This window comes from Microplitis mediator, chromosome 7 (assembly GCF_029852145.1).
Source record: "Microplitis mediator isolate UGA2020A chromosome 7, iyMicMedi2.1, whole genome shotgun sequence".
Classification (NCBI taxonomy): domain Eukaryota; kingdom Metazoa; phylum Arthropoda; class Insecta; order Hymenoptera; family Braconidae; genus Microplitis; species Microplitis mediator.
The window spans coordinates 22,631,870-22,653,760 of NC_079975.1; the positions used below are offsets into that span (position 1 = coordinate 22,631,870).

The window sequence follows — 21,891 nt, forward strand, 5'->3', positions numbered from 1 at the left end:
TTTTGAGGTTTGTTTTTGTTAAGGACTCACTCTAATTATCAAGTTTATTAAGAGAATAAAGAAAATTTAGTTCCCGCCATATCTATATGATATAATTAGTTAATGTTATTGAAATTGGTATCATTAGATAGGTCTCGACTTGAATTTGTGCCTTTCCATAGTTTCAACTCTTTTTAATTTCCAAGTATTGAGATAAATAGATTTATCTATATCATTCGAATTACATTTAAATTACGCGAGAAAAAAGACGATCGTATTTATTTTCTTTAAATAAATTAATACTTTAATTATTCTGTCACTAAATATGACTGAATGTCACTGAATATATAGCTATATTATTTATATCGCGTTACTTATTCCAAAATGACAGATTTTTATACTCCCTTTTGGTTTCGGAAGCTTCTCAAAGCCAAAAAAGTGTGCGTAGAAAAAAAAAGGATTCATTGACACAAAAAATCTTTACTCGCCTAAAGAAAATTTTTACTTACCCCAATAAATTTTTTGCATTGTGAATTGAAAACAAAAATTTATTTAGAACTAGAAAAAATTACTCGGTGCAAGGAATTATTTCTTGACCAAAAAAATCTTTTCTCGCCCCAAGACAATTTTCGTATTTAATTGATAGTGCATAAAATTTCTTGGTGCAAATTAAAATTTTGTTGCGGCAAGAAATCCTTTTTTTCTGCGTATTTTATAAATGTAGTAGTGATATTTGGGCAGATACAACGTACATTTTTTTTTTTCATTACGTCACTCATCACAAAAATTTACCCGGCCCTCGTTAGATAAAAATTATTCTCTCTCGGGTATTAAAAGAAAATTTTTTTTGTGAATAAAAAACTTTATATTAAAATAAAAAAAAAGTTGTTTGTTGAACCATGAAATTTTTTTTCAATTTCTCATCAATGTCCATAAAATTTGAATATTCGAGATGTAAACATCAACACTCATCGACAATATTAACCCGTTAATAAATTTTTATTAAAAAATAAAAATTCAATTCCTAAAATATCAACTAATAATAGTAATTATTTTTTTTCCACTTGCCTATTAAAATCATCAGCTTAAATTTAACATCAGGAAAACATGAAAAGTTCTTAAAAAAAAAAAAAAAAAAAACTGCTTCGTTAAAATAATATTCCCATTGACGCAATATGACGTACAAAGTTGTTTACTTTTTAACACGTTCGCCTAAACAACATAAAAATAAATGTTTAATAAACATAACTCAATAATATACTTAATAAAAGTGCATTCACTTCACTTAAACACGTTAACGTCACAAATAAATAAATAACTCATAATTAATAAAATAATATATCGATAAGTTATGCAATTTAAAAACTCCCCAGCACAACACAAGAGAACACAATATATATAATTTATAATAAAAAAAAACAAATACCGTTTTATCACGAGAGTCATACTTTATTTTACCCTCGTTCCAAAAAAGTTCCCATTAAAAATCAATAGCAAATTTTTGAAATGTAACAATAAATTTTGGGAAATGAGTTTTAAAAACGTTATTTTTTACTCTAAATTTAAAAAAAAGTTCCACTCAAAATTCAAATCTGTCTCAAATTTAAAATTTCCACATCGAACTTTTTTTGAATTTTTTTTACGCGGGATAGTTGCAGATTTTTGAATAATTTTTTTTTTGTCGTTTTGAAAAAAAACAAAAATTATTCGACGTCGGCTAACTTTAGTATCATATTTATTTATAAACATTTTGTTATAAAAATAATTAAATATTAACAATTAATTCTTTTTCAATTTTTCCATCATACAAAGATAAATGTCGACGATAGTATATACATGTAAAGAGCTATTAACTCTATCATTTTATTCACTTGGTACGTCATTTCTGATGTGTAATGTGATAAATACTTTCAGTTTATTATAATTAATAAGAAATTACTGTTTATCTATAGATAGTCATTTTATCAGATATTATTATATTAAATATGATGTCAATTATAGAAACGTCATTTTAAATTTTTATATTTTATTTAATTCATTATTTGTCGGCTATTAATATCTAATTAAATAAATAAAACGTTTTTTTTATTGTATTTATTGTCTCAAGTAGTCAGTAGAATCATGACGTCAAATAAATAAATTAAATTATCCGACAAACAATTAAGTGCCCACCCTCGTAACGATATCGTTTACTTATGCGCAGGATAAAAATGTAGGATTAAGTAAACATAATTATATTATATTTTTAGAATATTAATATGCGGATTATCTATATATTTATTTTAATAATTAGTACAATCGGATATCATATAAATAAATTTTAATAAGAATTATTTATTTAATCGTAATCTTGCTGCTATTTTTGTTATTATTTTTTATTTTAAGAGAAATACGATAGGTATCTTTTGTTAGGTATCTTTGGAAAGCTTATTCAATTTCTAATAATTTTGGTTCCTGTAAAAAATACCATTGGGTTAATAGTTTAGAAGATTCAGTCGCTGGAAGCCCAAAAAAAATAGCAAAAAAATCGGGTAATTCTTTGAGGACGTTTAACTACTAAACTATTGGTCTTATCCAATTTTTTACAACGAACAAAATTGTAGAAAATTTGATTTCCTATAACTTTAGTCTCTATAAAAAATTTCGTCAGATCAATATTTTAACAGATCGTTGAGTTTTTTTTGAAAAAATCGGTCGTTTAAGATAAAAATCTCTATTAATGGATGCAACTATTGAACTTTTGGTCCTATTCAAATTTATATAAGGAACAAAGTTGTAGGAAATTTAATTTACTACAACTTTGGTCTCTATAAAAAATTTCTTCAGATCAATATTTCAACAGATCGTTGAGTTTTTATCAAAAAATCGGTCGCTTACGATAAAAATATTTATAAATGGCTGTAACTATTGAACTATTGGTCCTATTTAGTTTTTGAAAAGGACCAAAATTGTAGGAAATTGAATTCCCTATAACTTTGGTCCTTACAAAAATTTTGTAAGATCGATATTTCAGTAGATCGTTGAAATGTATTCTAAAAAATCGGTTGTGAAAAATAAAATTATCTTCAAACGACTGTAACTTTTAAACTATCGATCCTATTATATTTTTTACCAAGACTGAAATTACAAGAAATTAAATTTCCTTTCCAAAACACCCCCACAACATCTATTTATCTCTTATATTTCTCAAGATATTACTACAAATAACGCCGACTTTACCTCTTTAACTAAAACCGTATACATAAAAAAAAAAATAACCTTTAGTAAAATGTAGATTACCAAGGTGTAAGCATCCGGTTATTACTCTCAGCAGTCCTTATAAAATATACCGTATATTTTTTTTCAAGTACAAGTTAATAAACCGCACAAACTACTATCGATAATTATTACTCTATTAAATAAATATTACCAATACCACAAAAATTATTTAAATTACATTTTACATACTCTCACATCATCTAAATAATTTACAGTTACATAATTATCTATTTACTACCACGATCTACTAATATTATTAACCGATTTATTTCTTTTTTTTTTTTAAATAAATAAATACATAATTGACAACAGAACATATATTTTTGTAATTACCATCGTCACCTTCAAATATAAATAATAATAATAATAACTTATGTGGTCGTATAAAATTAAACCATGAGAAAATTCAAAATCATACGCTGTTATTAAAAATTCTAAAACGCATACTGTGAAAAAATTAATTACATATATTGGCTTTAATTGGTACAATAAATTACGATCTAAAGTAAAAAAATCAGAGTATTTTGGTCAGTTTTAAGAGAGAATTAAGTAAATATATAAAAAAAGATATCGAAATTTGAATGATCCTGAAGTGAGCCCACAATTCAAAATTTTCGGATTTTTTTTGCAACAAATAAATTACAAAAAAAAAATCTAAAAATATACACATGTAGAAAATTAAAAAAAATATAAGTGCAATTTTTTTAAAAATATTTATCTTTTTAAATAAATTTCAAAAATTATTAGACGTCGGCTAACTTCAGTATCATAAATTTGACCATATTATTATTATTATTATTATTATTATTATTATTATTTGTACTTTGAATTTGTGAACAAATAGCAAATTTGCTGCATAAACTATAATAATAATAAAAATAATAAAAATAATAATAATAATAATAATAATAATAATAATAATAATAATAATAATAATAATAATAAATGTAAGTATTAAAATATATATCAAGTATCAAAGTATCGTAACATTTCCACAATAAAAAAATGCGCGCGCACAATCATTGCCAGGCATCGCAGCCAATGAGATTTAAGTAGAGCCATGACGTCACAACGTAGTAGTATAAAACCAGCACGTTGCGACAACCCAAGCTCAGAGACTCGCTCACGTTCTCACTAGTAAATTGTGAGAAGATTGCGATGATTGTCGAGGCGACTGAAGAAGAAGTCGACGTCGATATTCGCCGCGTTTATTTAGTTTCTCATTAATAAATTAATTTATCTATTAATTAATTGAATTCAGTCATTACTGTCAAAAAAAAAAAAAAAAACGTGATAAATTAAAATAAAACACCAAGGATTTAAAACTCTAGTCAGTGCGCCACAAAAAGGTGCTCGATTGGTCATTAGACCTAGTGTACGTGATAGTTAACGTGATTGACCAAGTGTATTTAATAAATAATTAATGATTAATTAATTAATTTCTAAACTCAACGTGAGTGAGTGAAGTAATTAGTAAAGAAACAGAGTATTTAAGACTGGTAATAAGATTCTCGAGCATTTGATCGAGAATCGCTCAGACGGCTTCAAAATTCCTTCCAAATTATCAAATAAATTATCAAGCATTTACGGAAAAATGGTTGGAAGCAACGGTACGATGATTGCGATACGGCTTGTCCGCAGTAAACTGAGAAAGCGAGAGGACAACGCCAACGATCATCAGGTTAATTCGGAGCCGGCAGTTGTGCAGACAGCGACATCGGCTTGCAACAACAATAATAACATAAATAATAACAACAATAATTACCAGGCCAATGGTAACATAAACATCAATGGCAATGGTAATTATAACAACAATTTAAATCTAAGTAATGGAGTGACGACGGGCCAAATGCTGAGCTCGGACATACGAAACAATGGGATTGTGAATCCAGCGGCTTCGATAACTGTTTCCGAAATAAATGGGATCGTTGATGGGACAATTGTTACCGAAGCTAATGATCAATTGGTTTGGCAATTTCCGCCTCCCTATCCACCGCCACTTACTCCGCCACCTCAGTACACTTTGTACAATGACCAGGTAATTTTTTTTTAATTACTTTTTTGTCATTAAAAACCACTTAGTAGCTAAATATAATTTTTTTTTAAGTACATCCGATACTGATAATTTTAAACTAATGGCTCGAGATTATTTTTATTTGACGACTAATTTTTTTTTAAATACTAACAATCGGCTTAAATATTGAGTCTATGGGAATTTCCAAAGAGACCAAAGTCGTAGGAAATTTTATTTTTGATAATTTTGGTCCTTATGGAAAATTGAGTAGGATCGATAGTTTGAAAATTGGAGCTGTTTTTAAATAATTTTTATTTGGCGGTCGATTTTTTAAATTTAATTCTTAAATAGTCGATTGAAAATTGGTCTTGTGAAAATTTTCAAAGAGACCAAAATTGTAGGAAATTAAATTTTGGATAATTTTGGTCCTTATGGAAAATGAACTAGGATCGATAGTTTGAAAATTGTAGCTGTTTTTAAATAATTTTTATTTGGCGGTCGATTTTTTAAATTTAATTCTTAAATAGTCGATGGAAAATTGGTCTTATGAAAATTTTTACAGAAACCAAAGTCGTGGGAAATTGAATTCTCTACAATTTTGGTCCTTATAAAAAATAGCGTAGGACAAATGGTTAAAAAGTTACAGCTGATAATGATAAATTTTTAATTTAAGTCGAGTGCCCGGGGATTTTCGGTGATTAAAAATTTCCGAAATCTTATCTCATAATCTGGGGATTCATGGAAAAATGACAAGAATCCAATAATCTTATAAATTTATCAAAAAACATGATTAAGTCCCCAGCGAAATTTAAACATAATAATCAAATTATTTTTACTTATTCAAAATTAAAATTTAAAAATCTCAAAACACCAAAATTACTTCCTTTGAATAATTGGAGTAGAATTTTTACTTATCAAAACAAAAGTCATTACCTCTACAGCGTAATTATCAACAGTCAAGTGACAAGTAAAAAAAAAAAAATTCAAATCAAAGGTGGTCGCAACTCGAGACTCAGACAGTAAATATTCAAGCGTATTTAGTAAATAAAAATCCAAAGCTTTTATTTTCATTCGCTATATACACGTACATCCGTAAATAAATTATCACCCGCTATACCAGACAATCTGACGTTGATTTCTCAAACAAAACATTAATATATCTCGTATCCTTGTTATACGTAAGCTCGATTTTATACCAACACACCTAAACTTTTTGGCAAGTTTCCTTAAATTGTCAGACGCTCGAGCCTCTGTACTAGGGAATCTCTATAAATATATTTCACATATATTTATATGATTATTAATATAAATCTCACGTGTCCGCGTTCATAGATTTTTAAAATAAAAATTAAAAAAAAATTTAACTATCGAAATTCATGGCATCGATTAATCAAGGACTGGACCTCGAATAAATGTGATACATTTCCGACCTCTTTATGTCTATTCCGACAGATACCTTTACATATATATATATATATATATATATATATATAAGTAGTATAGACCGCAAGACATAAAAAAAAATTCTAAACAATCGGCGGCGTTGCCGATACGAGTGTGAACGTGACGAAACCAAGCGATCAGTTGTAGAATTAAAATATTGAGAATAGAAGGCGCCACTGCTGAGGTTTTGCTTATATATAAATATATATAATGTTCATACATTATATATCAATATATATTGAGTACTTACAATAAATGGGAATAGGTTGTAACTATGTAAATATATATAATTAATTATTTAGGCAACTGTTTATATATATAAATTTTATCATTGCTCTTATCTGAGTGAATTTGAATAATATTTTACTCAGTTCAATATAACAAATATTTTTTTTAGTAAAAATTTCATTTTAAATAAATAAATATTTCTTCATTTTATTTCACAACTGAGTTAATATTTTTTTACAAAAAAAATATTTCATTCGCTTCATTGAATAGTCAGTCAGAGCTTAGACTTTTATCCCCGCCAAAAAAATCATAATTCAAAATTTTACATAAATTTCCACCTGTTGCTCAAAAAATATCGGTATCACCAAAATTTTTTTTCTTTGTCCATGATACAAAACTCCAAAATAAGAGACCAAGTTACCTCATAAAAATCTATACTAGCTCATAAGTCGGAGTAAAATTTAGGCAACTTGCCTAGCCCTCGTTGCTAAATATATCGTGGGTGGGCGTAGGTACCAACACTCAAACACTACTTAGCAAGTCTGTCTTTACCTTCTTTACTCACATTATATATATCTATATATATATTATACATACAATACATTATAGACGAGCTCTACTCTACTCAGGTTGCTCAGGTTGCCAACCAAACTGCCATCGCAGAAACTAAACAGACAAAGAGCCCGTTGGTAAACGTACAGTAAGACTAGTATAGACTTGGACTAAAACCCCGGACATAACAGCTGTTCTTTTTTATTCCTTTTACCGTATACCCATACTCTTATTCACTCTTACTCTTCTTATTATCATCATTATTTTTTACTTTATTATTACTATACACTCCTTTTTATTTTACCCCGGCAGCTCCGCCAGACAGCGTACAGGGAATCGGGAACCAGATGAGATGAGATGAGATGAGATTAACGCCTGACCTCGTACAATTTTTACTTCAAACTCAACTTGCAACTTTCAAAACATTTTATTACACATACATACACACATGCACATGTACTCATACTTACACGTCTCATATATGTTTTTTTAATCATTTATAAAAATAACACAAGGACTAATAAACAGGGACGGAGTTTAAATATATATTTAATATTTAGGTCATCCTATATTTTTTTATGTAATATTCTATTTCATTTATATATGTGTATATATATAGATTTTTTTGTTTTGAGTTCAATGACCAAAAATATATTTAGCCATTATATGTCGAGGGAGTTTTATTGATTATGTCTAAATGTATAAGGGAGTTTTCGTATTGTATAGTATAGTATACATTTTTTTTTTTAATGTATATATGTATGTGATAATAAATAGGGTGATACATTCATACACTGCAATATTATTATTATGTACAGTAAATAAAATTTTATGTACGCGAGCTTAGGGAGGGTCAGTAATTTTTAAAAATTTTCTCGTAAACGAAACCTGCGAGCGAAATTAGGAGCAGTTTGGATTTTGATTTTTTTAAAATTTTTTGTTTAAAAAAAAACGGGGACAGATTTGTTTAGTGCGCAAGTGCGACGAGGATAGAGAAAAAAGTCCAGACCCCTCTGAATTCTTAAGGTTCTGGGTTTAGTATGGGAAAATTGTATGTTAGGTCTGTGAGCCCTATTTTATATTTATTTTTGTTATATAAATGTAGATGGGTTTATATATGTATGAGGTATATTTGAGATCTATTGAGATCCATCGTATCGAAAAAAAGTGCTGGATATTTATTTTTACTTGAGGGGAGAATAGAGCATGAGAACTTGGAAGTATCCTCGACTACTGGATATATATATAATAGTTTTCTATGGGTTTTATATTATAGTCTAAGGGAAAAGTTTATTTATTTCATTATTTTTTGTTATTGTGAAAATAAATTTTTTTTTTAGTCAGACAAAATTTTTGACGATTAATTTAAGTCGCGGTTTATTAAAATTAAAATTTTTTTTAATTTTGACAATAAATTTAAAACGCGGGTTATTTAAATTTTGAATTTAAAAAATTTTGCTTGTAAATTTAAGTCCCAGCTTATTAAAATTTGAGTTTTTTTAATTTTGACACTCAATATAAGTGGCGGTTTATTCAAAATTTGAATTTCAAAACTTTTTACATTAAAGTCAAATCGCGGTTTATTCAAATTGAAAATTTTTTAAATTTTAACACTAAATTTAAGTGGCGGTTAATTTAAAATTTGAATATTAAAACTTTTGACAGTAAATTTAAGTTGCAGTTAATTCAAAATTTGAATTTCAAAACTTTTGACCTTAAAGTCAAATCGCGGTTTATTCAAATTAAAAATTTTTTTAATTCCGACACTAAATTTAAGTAGCGGTTCATTTAAAATTTGAATGTTAAAACTTTTGACAGTAAATTTAAGTCACAGTTAATTCAAAATTTGAATTTCAAAATTTTTGACATGAATGTCAAATCGCGGCTTCTTCAAAATTCGATTTAAAAATTTTTAACTAGTTAATTTTACTGTATTAAAAATTTATCAAAAATGATCCCTTTCATTGAAACTGTAATTAATAGAAATGTAATTGTAATGAATAATTACGTGTAATAACAGATGTACTAAAAAAACATTTTTTAAAATTACAGAATACTCTCGTACACGGTTTACAAGGAGATCGTCACGGATTTGCCAAAGGAATACGTAAAAATCTCGGGCGCTGGCGTCGTTTGGTGAAAAGGAAGTCAGATATAGATACGTGTGCCATTCCACCTGAGCTTAAGGACCAGTTGAAGACAATTTACGTTTACTAAATTATTTATTTAAATTATAATACTTTAAAATTAATGACTAAAAAATAATCAAAGTTAGATTATTAATTAAATTAGCATAAGCGATTGTGAAAGCCTTCCAAACTCAATAATCAATGCTTTCCTGTAGCGAGTAAGTTATCCGAGGCCGAATGACGAGTACATGTGTGTACATATTTAAATAATAATTATAATTGTAATTATAATTATAATTAAAATTACAATAATTGTCTAGTTAAATATATTTTTAACGAGACGCGGCTACAACGCAAGTAAATGTGATCGAGTGTAGAAAAAAAATAAAAAAAAAAAAAAATAAAAAAATAAGAGAGAATGAAGAGTTCAATGGTCTCGTGAGACATGAAAAGAGGAAGGAGAAGAAAAAAATAAAATAAATGTTAAATAAAAATGAGGATGAGGATGAGGATGTGGATGTGGATGTGAATGCTGAGCTCGCTTCTGCTGGTACACTACCGTGACCACGATAATCTTCAGGGCACGCCCTTTATAAACAAAATTTTTGAGCCTTATGTGGATTTAATGATTCTGAAGTTGACAGACAATTATTAATTTTTTTTTATCAAAAAATCAATCACTAAAAAAAAAAAAAAAATATGCACTTGTAGAAAATAAAAAAAACTACAGGTGCAATTTTTAAAAATATTTTTTTTTCTATAATTTACAGTTTTTAAAATTCCAAAAATTTTCAGATGTCAATTGACTTCAGTATCATTTGAATAAAAGTAAAATTTGAATTTAAAAAAAAATTAGACATATCAATTTTTAAATTTTGTATAAGAAAAAAAAATTCAGATAATTTTTTAGAATAAGATTTGAAAATTTTAATTAATAAATTAAAATTTTACCGAAATTTGTAACGAAAAAAAATTGAGTGCCTTCTCAGCCGTTGTCAGTAAATTGCACAAAGAAAAACATAATCAAGAAAAAGTTAAAAAAAATATTTAATAGTTATAAAAATTTTTTTTTCAACTGGAAAAGAACTCAATGAGACTGAATATGTAAAGAGTACGACAATACGAGTGATCTCGTAGCTTTTGTGTACGTTTTTACATTAAACAAAAATAATATAAATGAAAAATAAAAAAAACTAAAACTGTAGAAAATGCTGAAATGATTAGTATTATTTGTATGCTACTGGACTGTCTCTTGCATTAATTGTAAGACCACTGTATTGTAGTGATCAATGTATGATAATTAATTAATTTAACAATTTATTAATTATTTTTTATAACGACAGTCCTGAAAATGAGTTTTTATTGTAAATAGATGTATAAAGCAATAATAATAAGTACATACCACTTGTATTCTTATGACGTAACTATGTTTTAAAGATGTACATGTGGTTACTTTATCTACGAATGTATGGAGACCATTTATCCATTTGGAACAATAAATTACCAATTAATGCGTCTGAGTAATTAAATATCTATATTTTTTTTTAAATTTATTTTCACGCTACTTTGCAACAAAAAAAAATTCTGTAGTTTTTTTAGAAAATTTAAAATTTTTTAATTCCCGCCTAAAATTCAAATTGATTTTTTTTCCTACAACGAAAAAAATTATTTTTTGGCGCCAGAAATTTTTTGTTGTAACAAAAAATTTAAAAACTTGTAATTCCCGCCAAAAATTTAAATTGGATTTTTTTTTTCATACAAAGAAAAAAATAATTTTTTGGCGCCAGAAATTTTTTGTTGTAACAGAAAATATCAAAATTTGTAATTCCCGCCAAAAATTTAAATTGATTTTTTTTTCATACAAACAAAAAAAACAATTTTTTGGCGCGAGAAATTCTTATTGTAACAGAAAATTAAAAATTTGTAATTCCCGCCAAAAATTCAAATTGATTTTTTTTTCATACAAACAAAAAAAAACAATTTTTTGGCGCCAGAAATTTTTTGTTGTAACAAAAAATTTAAAAATTTGTAATTCCCGCCAAAAATTCAAGTTAATTTTTTTTTTTGTACAGAGAAAAAAATAATTTATTGGCGCGAAAAATTTTTTCTTATAACCGAAAATAATTTTTTTCTGTGGACTTTTTTGATTTTTACATTTAACTCAAAAATTCAAATTTTTAAAAGTTTATTTTTACGTGTATCGATTAAAAGTAATTGAACAAAAAAAAAATTAACAGAATTTATGGAAAGAGAATTTACTTTTTAATAAATAAATAATTTTTACAAAATATTTAATAATTCAATTTGGAAATAAATTTTGTATTTTTTTTTTTTTAATAAAAAAAAATATATATATAAGACGCATTATTATAAATTCTCAGGTTAACTTTCAAGAATATCATGGCTCATATTGAGCTTCTTATTATATATTATTATTATCATTATTATTATTATTATTATTATTTTTATTTTTATTTTTATTTTTCGTATTTATAGTGAATGTAATCGAATACTGATTGTTTATAAAATTACTCATTATCACAATCACTATCATAATTAATAATATTTTCGATAATTATTATTATAATTAAATTAATTGAATTCAAAACGAAATTTAAATTTAAAAAAATGGATATTGGTCTCGTGTGACTTGATGAGAAAAAATATTTTTGCGCATAGAAAAATTTATTTTTTTATTGTAAACGAATTAAGGAGAATAAAATTTAAAATTTAGTAGATCAATTTGAAACTAAAAAAAATATAATTTACTGAGTGAGTGCTGTCAATTATAATTAATTAATAAATTAATAAAATAAAGTCAATACTGTGCCTATGCAACATATCTAGCATTAAATAATTTCATTTCTGTTTTATAATTATTTTATTTTATTATTATTCCTATTACAATTATTATTATTATTATTATTATTATTATAATTATCGAATAAAAAGAGGCTGCGTATATATTACCTAGTCATTTGTTAATATTGTCGGAGTGAAACGTAATCAATAATAATAATAATATAAATAATCATAAAATAATAATAATAAAACAGTTATTAATTATTATTAATAATTATAGAATAATACTAGACATTTAAAGTTTTTTTGATCATTAGATCCAATGTTAAAACGCAGCTTAGATTATAATTTAATAAAAAAAATTCAATAAAAAATAAAAGAAAAAAATTTATTATTTTAAATAAATTATTTATTTTATTATTCTTAGTCTCTCCCCTAATTATCAGACAGAAGAATTAATTTTGGCCACTGCACTATTTGTTGACATCAAAAATAGTCCTGGCGGCCTAGGAATCGCCGCTCATAATTTTATGAAATTCGACATCAAGCTGAGAAAAAAATTTTCTTATTTTAAATAAGTTATTTATTTTATTATTATTTTCAGTCTCTCCCCTAATTATTAGACAGAAGAATCAGTTTTGGCCACTGCACTATTTGTTGACATCGAAAGTAGCCCTTGCAGCCTCGGAATTGCCGCTCACAATTCGATGAAATTTGACATCAAGCTGAGATAAAAATTTTATTATTTTAAATAAGTTATTTATTTTATTATTATTTTCAGTCTCTCCCCTAATTATTAGACAGAAGAATCAGTTTTGGCCACTGCACTATTTGTTGACATCAAAAGTAGCCCTGGCAGCCTAGAAATTGCCGCTCATAATTTTATGAAACTTGACATCAAGCTGAGAAAAAAATTTTATTATTTTAAATAAGTTATTTATTTTATTATTATTTTCAGTCTCTCCCCTAATTATTAGACAGAAGAATCAGTTTTGGACGCTGCACTATTTGTTGACATCAAAAGTAGCCCTTGCAGCCTAGGAATCGTCGTTCATAATTTTATGAAACTTGACATCAAGCTGAGAAAAAAATTTTATTATTTTAAATAAATTATTTATTTTATTATTATTGTCAGTCTCTCCCCTAATTATTAGACAGAAGAATCAGTTTCGGCCACTGCACTGTTTGTTGACATCAAAAGTAGCCCTGGCGGCCCAGGAATCGCCCCTAAAAATTTTATGAAATTTGACATCAAGCTGAGAAAAAAATTTTATCAACTCGAAGAATAATTTTTTTGACAGAAGAAAATTAAAATTTATTTTTAAAGCTGCGAAAAAAACTTTAATGAGAAGGATTTAGCTTCCGAATTGACTACAAGTTACCATCAACTATATGCACCATAAAGTTTTTACAGTCAACTGAACATCGTGTTTTGGTTGTGGATTGCTGTCAACTTGCGATCAAAATTACTATCAGGATCAAATTTCTATTTGGCATTGAGTTATATAAGAAATCATCAGTTTCATTGGATTAATTTTTCTTAGTAGCTTTTTAAATCGAGATTTCAAATGTTTCATTCAAGTTCAGTTGAATTCAATTTGACTACAAGGATTATTGTCAGACAATGACGCTAAGTTGATTGAATGTTTCACTTCAAATTGACGGCAAGTTTTTCTGTCAAGTTACATTTAAGCTACTGCCGTATTCTGAAGTCAACTTAAGGGGTAACGGTAACCGATTTTCAATTCAATTTAATTTACGGACAAACATTAGAAACCTAAAATAGAGAGTCTTTAGCGTTTTTTAAAACCTTAACAAAGAGCTAGAAATTTCGTATTTTCAAAAATTCTAATTCGTCGCCGAGAAAAATTGTTTTAAAATTCTCATTTACTCTACGAGTGCAACAAAGACAGTCCTGTTTATTTTTCTGAGTGTGAGAAAGAGGTCCGGTACCGTATCCCCTTAAAGGAAAGTATTATCCAGCCAAGGTTTGCCAGAAACTTTTTCGTTAAGGGTCGGCAGCACTAAACGAATTTTCGAATTTTACTTTTCTAATTACGTTTTGTAAAAACTTTTAATAAATTAAAAGAAAAGTAAAATTCAAAAATTCGTTTAGTACGGCCCAGCCTTAAGTTATAACTTAGCTCTGCAGACCTTACTGAGTAATGTGTGGCCATCAGGGAAGCACCAGTAACTTTACCTGTAGTCGTTTTATTATCACCAGTAGTAAAAATCACAAACAAGAATGGAATTCCCATACACACCATCTGTATTCAGAATCCAGAACCACCTTCATTACCACTTACCAACATAATCTCGTAAAAGTGATACCTAACCCCCAAATTATATTTTTAAAAGGTTAAACCTCAAATCAAATTGATATTAATAGTGATTCTTAATAAATGACAAGTAAAAAATGATAAAATTAATAAATAATTCGTCATTAATATTAAACAATGTGATAAGCCAAGTAGGTATTGTAAGGCATTTAAGTAAATTTGTCGGCTTCGAAGGTAAAGTATATGAATATTTACAACCAAGAAGTATTATTAAGCCACCATATCATCATGTTTGTCAAATTGGCGATCCTGTTTTACGTTTGGCTGCTGAACCGATTGAACTGGAAATTATCAAAACCGCGGAATTCAAAAAAGTAAATAAATAAATCACTATATATATCCGTAAGAAAAAAATTAGTGAAATAGCGCAGAATATTCTAAACTTCAAAACGTGACAAAGGGAGGAATTTTCTTTGAACTTTTGAAAATTAAAAGGAAGAAATCAATGATTTACTTAATAATTTTAAAATATGGTCAGAAAAAAAACAGAAATAGTTCAAAATCAGAATTTTTCGAATGCCCCTGATTAAAAAAAACGATTTGCAATATTAAATGTCCATAAGAAGGGCGGTTCAAAAGCATTGAGAAGTATTCAAATTTTTTTTTTTTCTAATCGTTTTAAATCGTTCCTTTTAATAAGGGATAGTTTGTACTGAAAAAAATATGAAACTTATCACTTTTAATGAAGAATGAAAAAAATTTACAAGAGTCGAAAAATGTTCATTTATAATAATAAGTTAATTGGTTTTTTGTTTGGACTTTTAGAAGTTCAAAAATAATTTTCAAAAAGTTCGTTATTACGTCACGTTTTGAGGTTTAAAATAATCAACGCTTTTTCATCGATTTTATTACATGAGTATTTTAGGGGTGTGAAAATAAAACTAAATATGACTCTTCATTTTCAATCGAATTATTCGATAAATTCTAACTGTTCGATAATTTACGAATAATTCGAAAATTTTGATTATTTGATTCTATGTTCGAATCAAATAGTTCGATTTTATTGGATACGAATAATTTGTTAATTCGAACTATTCGCACACCCCTATATATTATACCTCTATTTGCATACCCCTATATATTCGCACACTCCAATATATTATATATATATTAGACTGATTCAAAAAAATCGAGTATTTTTTTAAGAGCCTGACATTAAAATAGAAATAACTAGAAAACAATGCGGAATTTCAAAAAACTTTATCAGAGATAATTTGTAGACAATAAAATTTTCTACAAAAAAGATCCTATAACATTTTGTGATAAGTCTGATAGTTTCGCCGGAAAAGTAAAAAGATCTCGAAATTTACTATAAATTTGACTCCAAGCTCCGATAACTTTTGAACCGATGAATTTATCAAAAAATCATAAGAAACTTTTTTTGTCGAGCGTTTAATTCCCTACGAAATTATACCCTGAACATATCTGTACAATCACCCATTGCCTAGGTATAAAATTCTAAACTTAAATTTTTTTTTCCATGTTATTTAAGCGGGAAATAGAAAATTGCGATGCGCGACCTCTAAATATTAATATTAAGAAATCTTTTCCTCCTCCCTGCAACTACTTAATAGACGATTTCGAGAAAAAAAAATAGTCGAATTTTTTTGAATCAGTCTAATATATATATATAAATATATTTAATAAAATGATAGCTACCAAAGCAAATTTCTTTTTAGTTTGTTGACCATTTAGTAAAAGTAATGCGCACTTATGATGGATTTGGAATGTCCGCCCCGCAAATAGGAGTTTCTTCACAGATATTCGTAATAGAGACAACAAAAAAACAGTACAATGAAATGATCTTAGAGAAAACCGCGGGTCAACCAGTTGAAGAAGTGCCGCTCACTGTTTTCATAAATCCTACGGTTAAAGTAACCGATTTTGCAATTACCCAGTACCCTGAGTGCTGTGCGAGTATTTGCGGACTGATGGCTAATGTACCCAGGGCCAAAGGCATCCAAATAAAGGCCTTAGATATCAATGGGGATCCGTTCACTTGGGATGCAGCCGGCTGGCCTGCCAAAATTGCGCAGCATGAATTTGACCATCTGCAGGTAATCTAATTTTTTTGAATAATTAATTGATTATTATTGTGCTCAATATGAAAATTTATGTTCTAGGGTAAATTGTATACTGATATAATGGACCGTAAATCATTGAGCTGCACTGTCTGGGAAGCTGTAAATCGACGGGCGGGAAAAATTTCTATCGATTATTACCCGGTTACGAGAAGTAAATTAAGACGTTTTTTTTTCACATAAGTAATTTTTATCTTATTAATAATTTATCAATAAATAATTAAATTTAATTATACATTAATTTTTTATTGACATTTTTGATTAATTTCGAGGTCCAAAACCTATAGATACACACATACATAGATAAACTTTTGAACCACTGGTATTTTTGGAACCTACTCGATAAATTATGATGGATTATGGCGAAATTATTCGAAAATTTCACCGTGAGGACAAATGCAAAAGATAGATTTCTCTAAAATCTACTAATAAAATAAAAACAATTTTCAATTTAAACTTCCCGCTAAAAAAAAAGAAAAAACTATAAAATAAAAATTAGGACTCGCCCGTTGCTCAAATTTATAGTTTTTTTATTTTTTGTCAATTAATTTTCTACTTAATTCAAATTTTTGCAACAATTTTCATGAAATTTTTGAATTTTGATGAAAAAAATATGAAATAAATTTTTAATCATAGAATTTTGTAAAATGAAAAAATTTCGGGACTGACTAAATATTTAGCACGTTTTTATTCAAAAAATATATTAATTATTTTCGATGAGTCCCATGTGGTAACGGAGGCAAAAAAAAAATTTTGAATTTTCCAAAAAAAATCGGCTTTATAATTTAGTCTATTTTTTAAACTTTGAATTAAAATTGTAGGTTAAATATTGAAGATACAAAAAAATGGTAAGGAACAATCTTGTAGGAAATTAAATTCTCTACAAAAAAGGTTTCTATAAAATTTTCCATAAACCCCATAGCTTAGACACTAGGGCGTTTTAAAGTCAGCATGGAATAAAAATACATTATTTCTCTCAGATTTATTTTATTATAATTAATTAATATTTATCATTAATAAATATATAACATATATATCAGTGATAGTTTTCATAATATCAGACTGTAACAAAAATTCACTCAACATATTTTATTTATTTTTCAAATCAGCAAACTTAATATATTTTATATTATCGTCATTATTTAACAAATAATATATATAAATATATATATATATATTTATTCATATATATATAGAAATCATCAGTATATTTTCCACACATTGGCTATAAACTTTTTACAACTGGAATATTAATAAATAATTCTCATACATTTCAACTCAATCATATTTATATAAAATTATATAATTCCAGTAATTAGTCACGCAACTCATTGATTTATTTTATAAAGATAATTAATTATTTTACTATATACTATATAGTTATCTTAATTAATAATTATTTTTAATGTACATCGCATTATATAATTTTTATAGTTTATTACAATTTAGTCTCTTATATCACGAGGATTTAAATTTCATTTTTAAAATCACGTGATTACAAATCTTAAATTACTTATTATTATTTTTTTTTAATTATCATTGATTATCAATTATTATTTAATATTAAAAAGCGTTTGGTTTTCCCAGAGTATTTTTTTAAAAATATTTTTCACTTAAATCGTGAGCATTAAGACATTATTTACAACTAAGAGAGAGCCGGACAAAGACTGGGGATGAAACAAAATTAAATGATTTCAGACTAGGGTGAAGTTGGCCACCCGAGCCGAAGGTGAGGACTGACATCACCCGCAGTCTGAAATCGCGTTTCATTCCGAGTTACTCACTAGTTTTTCATGATTGCCTGCAATGGAATTTAAAGTTTTAGTGTCAGCAGCCAGTCAGAGACAAGTTAATTTAAGACCGATGGTGTCATCAATCATTAGCGTAAGCGTAAATCGTCATTTTCAATTTATGATTAGGGTGACACTGTCGTTTTTAGAATCACTGTTCAGAATTTAATGGAATTCGACATATTGCTAGATAATGATAAGAAAAAGATCCAATTAAATTTTTGAAGAGCTACAGAGAACCAGTAAAATTTTTATTTTCATAGATTTAACATTGAGGTACATGAGAAATCACAGGTTTCATCGAATTTATTTTTTCTCTGTAGCTCTTCAAAAATTTAATTGGATCTTTTTCTTATCATTGTCTGCTAATATGTCGATTTTCATTAAATTCTGAACGGTAATTCTAAAACCGACAGTACTACTTTAAGCAGAAAAAATAAATATTGTTTGTCATTCACACTAATTTTTATAAAACTTAATCACAAAGACATAACTGTCAATTACATAATTAAATTAGTGATCTGAAATTACTAATAAACAAATGACGAGTATCAGAGCTGAAATAAAGAGTGGAATTGGCTTTCACACGGAAAAGAGAGCAGTGGAAAAATTACAGTTTTCAGTGCAAAAAAACAGTGCAAAAACAGGGCCCTCGTTGAAAAAACTTAAAGTATTATAGTTTGCACTGTAATAATCGAGGCTACTTCTTGTAATAAAGAAATTACAATCATAGAAACCAAATTCAACAGTTTCTAATGTATTTTTAGTTTAATGAAACTTTATTATGAATGAAGCGCTATCAAGGACTGAAAAAAGTCTTATATGAAACTGTAATAATTGCTAAATAATTGCTGCGTCTCAGAAATAGTGTAATTTTTACAGTTCCGCAGTAGAGGGACTTTGCTGATATTTAAAACTGTAATTTTTCCACTATTATTTTTTCCATGTAGCGGGCAGAAATATTATTTGTCTCTGTCCTCTGACTGAAGGCATTCGCAATTCACGCATACGCTAATATTTATCCACGGCATTGGGCTGAAATTAGCTTGTTTCGATTACCCATACAGACACTGAAACTTTAAATTGCGATCCTGGTATCATGATAATGCATACATATGACTGAGTTACTATCGATTTCCGGACGAAACATTCCGACAGAATATCATACTCGTAAAATAGAATTTTTTCCTTTTTTTAAGCGATCTGTTTAGAATATTTTCTCTAGGAATCTATTAATCCTCAATTAAGATACTTTTCCGAGGATATACTCATATTTTTTTTCTGTTGCCCGGATCCGTTATTATTCATTCTTTCTAAGATACTAAACCCAAAAACATTATTTCAAACATATAGGATAAATCCTTCCACTCTGCCCGTCTCTCCCTCAATTAATCATCATAATTACTTATCTTTTTCAAATTCATTAGTTTTTTACTACTATTTTATATTTTTTCCTCAGTTTTTGTCACCAAGTTTTATTTTTTACCCAAACTCATTGGCACAATTTCAAATTAAGTACAGAAGATATTTTACGAAAACTTATTAAAAATTAAGAATAACTTTTTATTTTTTTATTATAACCACTTTCTAAAAGAAACTTAGTGAAATTCACTAGGAAATATTGAATATTCACTTATTCAAAGTGTAAATCGTACCACTAATTCCTAAAAAGTTCTACGGTTTGCTCTCTGAATCAGCGAATATTCAAAATTTCCTAGCGAATTTCACTAATTTATTTTTACAGAGCATTGATTCAAATTATTTTTATTTATTTTTAAATTACAAATAATTTCATATTTTAAGAACACATATATCTATTTATATATATTTATATTTATATTTAAATATCTTTATATATACAATGAATTTATTTCCGATTTACAAATAAGCACCGTTAGATTATTAAATTGCAAGCCCGTGCTTATCTATTACGCACACAGTCATATATATTTATATATATATTTTTTTTTATAGAAATATCTAATTTATTATTAAATATTAATAAATATAAATTCTAGGCATTCATTTACATAAATATTAACATCGATTGTTTCTCACAAATATAATTACATATATATTTATATGTATATATATATATATATATATATATATATATATCAGGGGTGTGTGAGTAGTCTTCGATTCGAAATTCGAACTATTCAATAGTTCGATTTGATTCGTATCGAATAATTCGAAGAATTTGAATGTTCGCACACCCCTAATATATATATGTATTTAATCATGATATATATTTATGTACACCAACTCCATTAATTAATTTATTTATCTATTAAAAAAAAATTACTCATACGGAATATGATCAACTGATTGGTCCTCAATAAGAAATAATAAAAACTCTAATTACTGCAATCATTAAAAATTTTACAACTTTTTTTTGTCTTTTATTAAATTACTGATGACTTAAATGATTATCTTTATGGGTAATTTCGTGTCATAAAATTACTGTGTATTTTCTCATCTAAAAAGATCTTTTTTCTTTTTTTTTTCTTAATCATGATAAATCCCTTAGTGAGCTTTAATTCTTACAGATAAAGTTTTCGGCCTTGGGTTAATAAAAGTAAAGCTTGTTTATGTGCGGTGATGTGTCAGTCGTTTTTAATTTTTTAAGTCACTTTATATTAATGAACATTTTTATTTAGTTTTGTATGCATAGTTTTTTTTTTAAATTCTATCATTATTATTATACATTTATCGAAGCGTGAACACGATTCAGAGCACTGTCTTGATGTCAGGAGACGTGGACTTGAGAGTTTGATTTAAATTGCCTGGCAGATTGAACCTGACTGCCATTGGTGTTGTTGCCGTTATTGTTCTGCCGTATAATCATCGTTCCTGATTGTAAGTGCAATGGAATCCTCACTGTACCTAATTTAATATAAAAATTTTTAATAATAAAATAACAAATTTATGTATTAATAATTGGAGGCATTTTTTTTTTTAAACAAAAATTGTTTCCTCCCCGGCGGGAGACCAGGGTTCGATTCCCCGCCAGAGAGATTTAAAAGGAGGTTCGATACCGATTATCTTTCTAGGGAATCTCATGGATTTTCTATTGTATTTTTGCAAGATTACAACTCCTACATACCAAAATTTCATTAATAGAATATGTTATGAATTGACTTACTTTTAGAAATTAATAAAATATATTTTCATCAAAATTGCATTGAATCATAAAACAATTTTTTTTTAATGAAATAAGTGATTAAAAAATAAACGCGGAAGTACGACAACAGCGCGCTAGTGTTTAGTAATTTT

General features: G+C 27.0%; 3 protein-coding genes across 28 annotated transcripts in view; 2 read left to right on the top strand and 1 right to left on the bottom strand.

Moving 5' to 3' along the window:
* LOC130672066 (WD repeat-containing protein 48 homolog) overlaps nucleotides 1-12,541 on the top strand; it is a 98,827-nt gene extending 86,286 nt beyond the window's left edge. For all 26 annotated transcript variants that reach the window (XM_057476292.1, XM_057476293.1, XM_057476295.1 and 23 more), the window contains 2 exons: nucleotides 4,879-5,275; nucleotides 9,527-12,541. In XM_057476292.1, the coding sequence (XP_057332275.1) occupies nucleotides 4,879-5,275; nucleotides 9,527-9,691 (562 nt within the window). In that variant the 3' untranslated portion in view covers nucleotides 9,692-12,541. The remainder of the gene's footprint in view (nucleotides 1-4,878; nucleotides 5,276-9,526) is intronic.
* A 2,181-nt stretch (nucleotides 12,542-14,722) lies between these two features.
* LOC130672178 (peptide deformylase, mitochondrial-like) lies at nucleotides 14,723-17,070 on the top strand. Its single transcript, XM_057476547.1, has 3 exons — nucleotides 14,723-15,058; nucleotides 16,424-16,801; nucleotides 16,868-17,070. Exons 1-3 carry the CDS (start codon nucleotides 14,822-14,824, stop codon nucleotides 17,006-17,008), a joined length of 756 nt encoding a protein of 251 aa, XP_057332530.1. The 5' UTR covers nucleotides 14,723-14,821; the 3' UTR covers nucleotides 17,009-17,070.
* Nucleotides 17,071-18,135: 1,065 nt separating this feature from the next.
* LOC130672172 (tachykinin-like peptides receptor 99D) overlaps nucleotides 18,136-21,891 on the bottom strand; it is a 267,298-nt gene continuing 263,542 nt past the window's right edge. Inside the window, exon 7 of the mRNA XM_057476539.1 lies at nucleotides 18,136-21,501. Within this exon, the coding sequence (XP_057332522.1) occupies nucleotides 21,365-21,501 (137 nt within the window). The 3' untranslated portion in view covers nucleotides 18,136-21,364. The remainder of the gene's footprint in view (nucleotides 21,502-21,891) is intronic.

Bases quoted from the DNA above. Each gene is read 5' to 3' on its own strand.
- LOC130672178 (XM_057476547.1), top strand. From the start codon at position 14,822: ATGATAAAATTAATAAATAATTCGTCATTAATATTAAACAATGTGATA. The intron at 15,059-16,423 runs GTAAATAAATAA...ATTTCTTTTTAG, and splicing joins AAACCGCGGAATTCAAAAAA to TTTGTTGACCATTTAGTAAA. The intron at 16,802-16,867 runs GTAATCTAATTT...TTTATGTTCTAG, and splicing joins ATGAATTTGACCATCTGCAG to GGTAAATTGTATACTGATAT.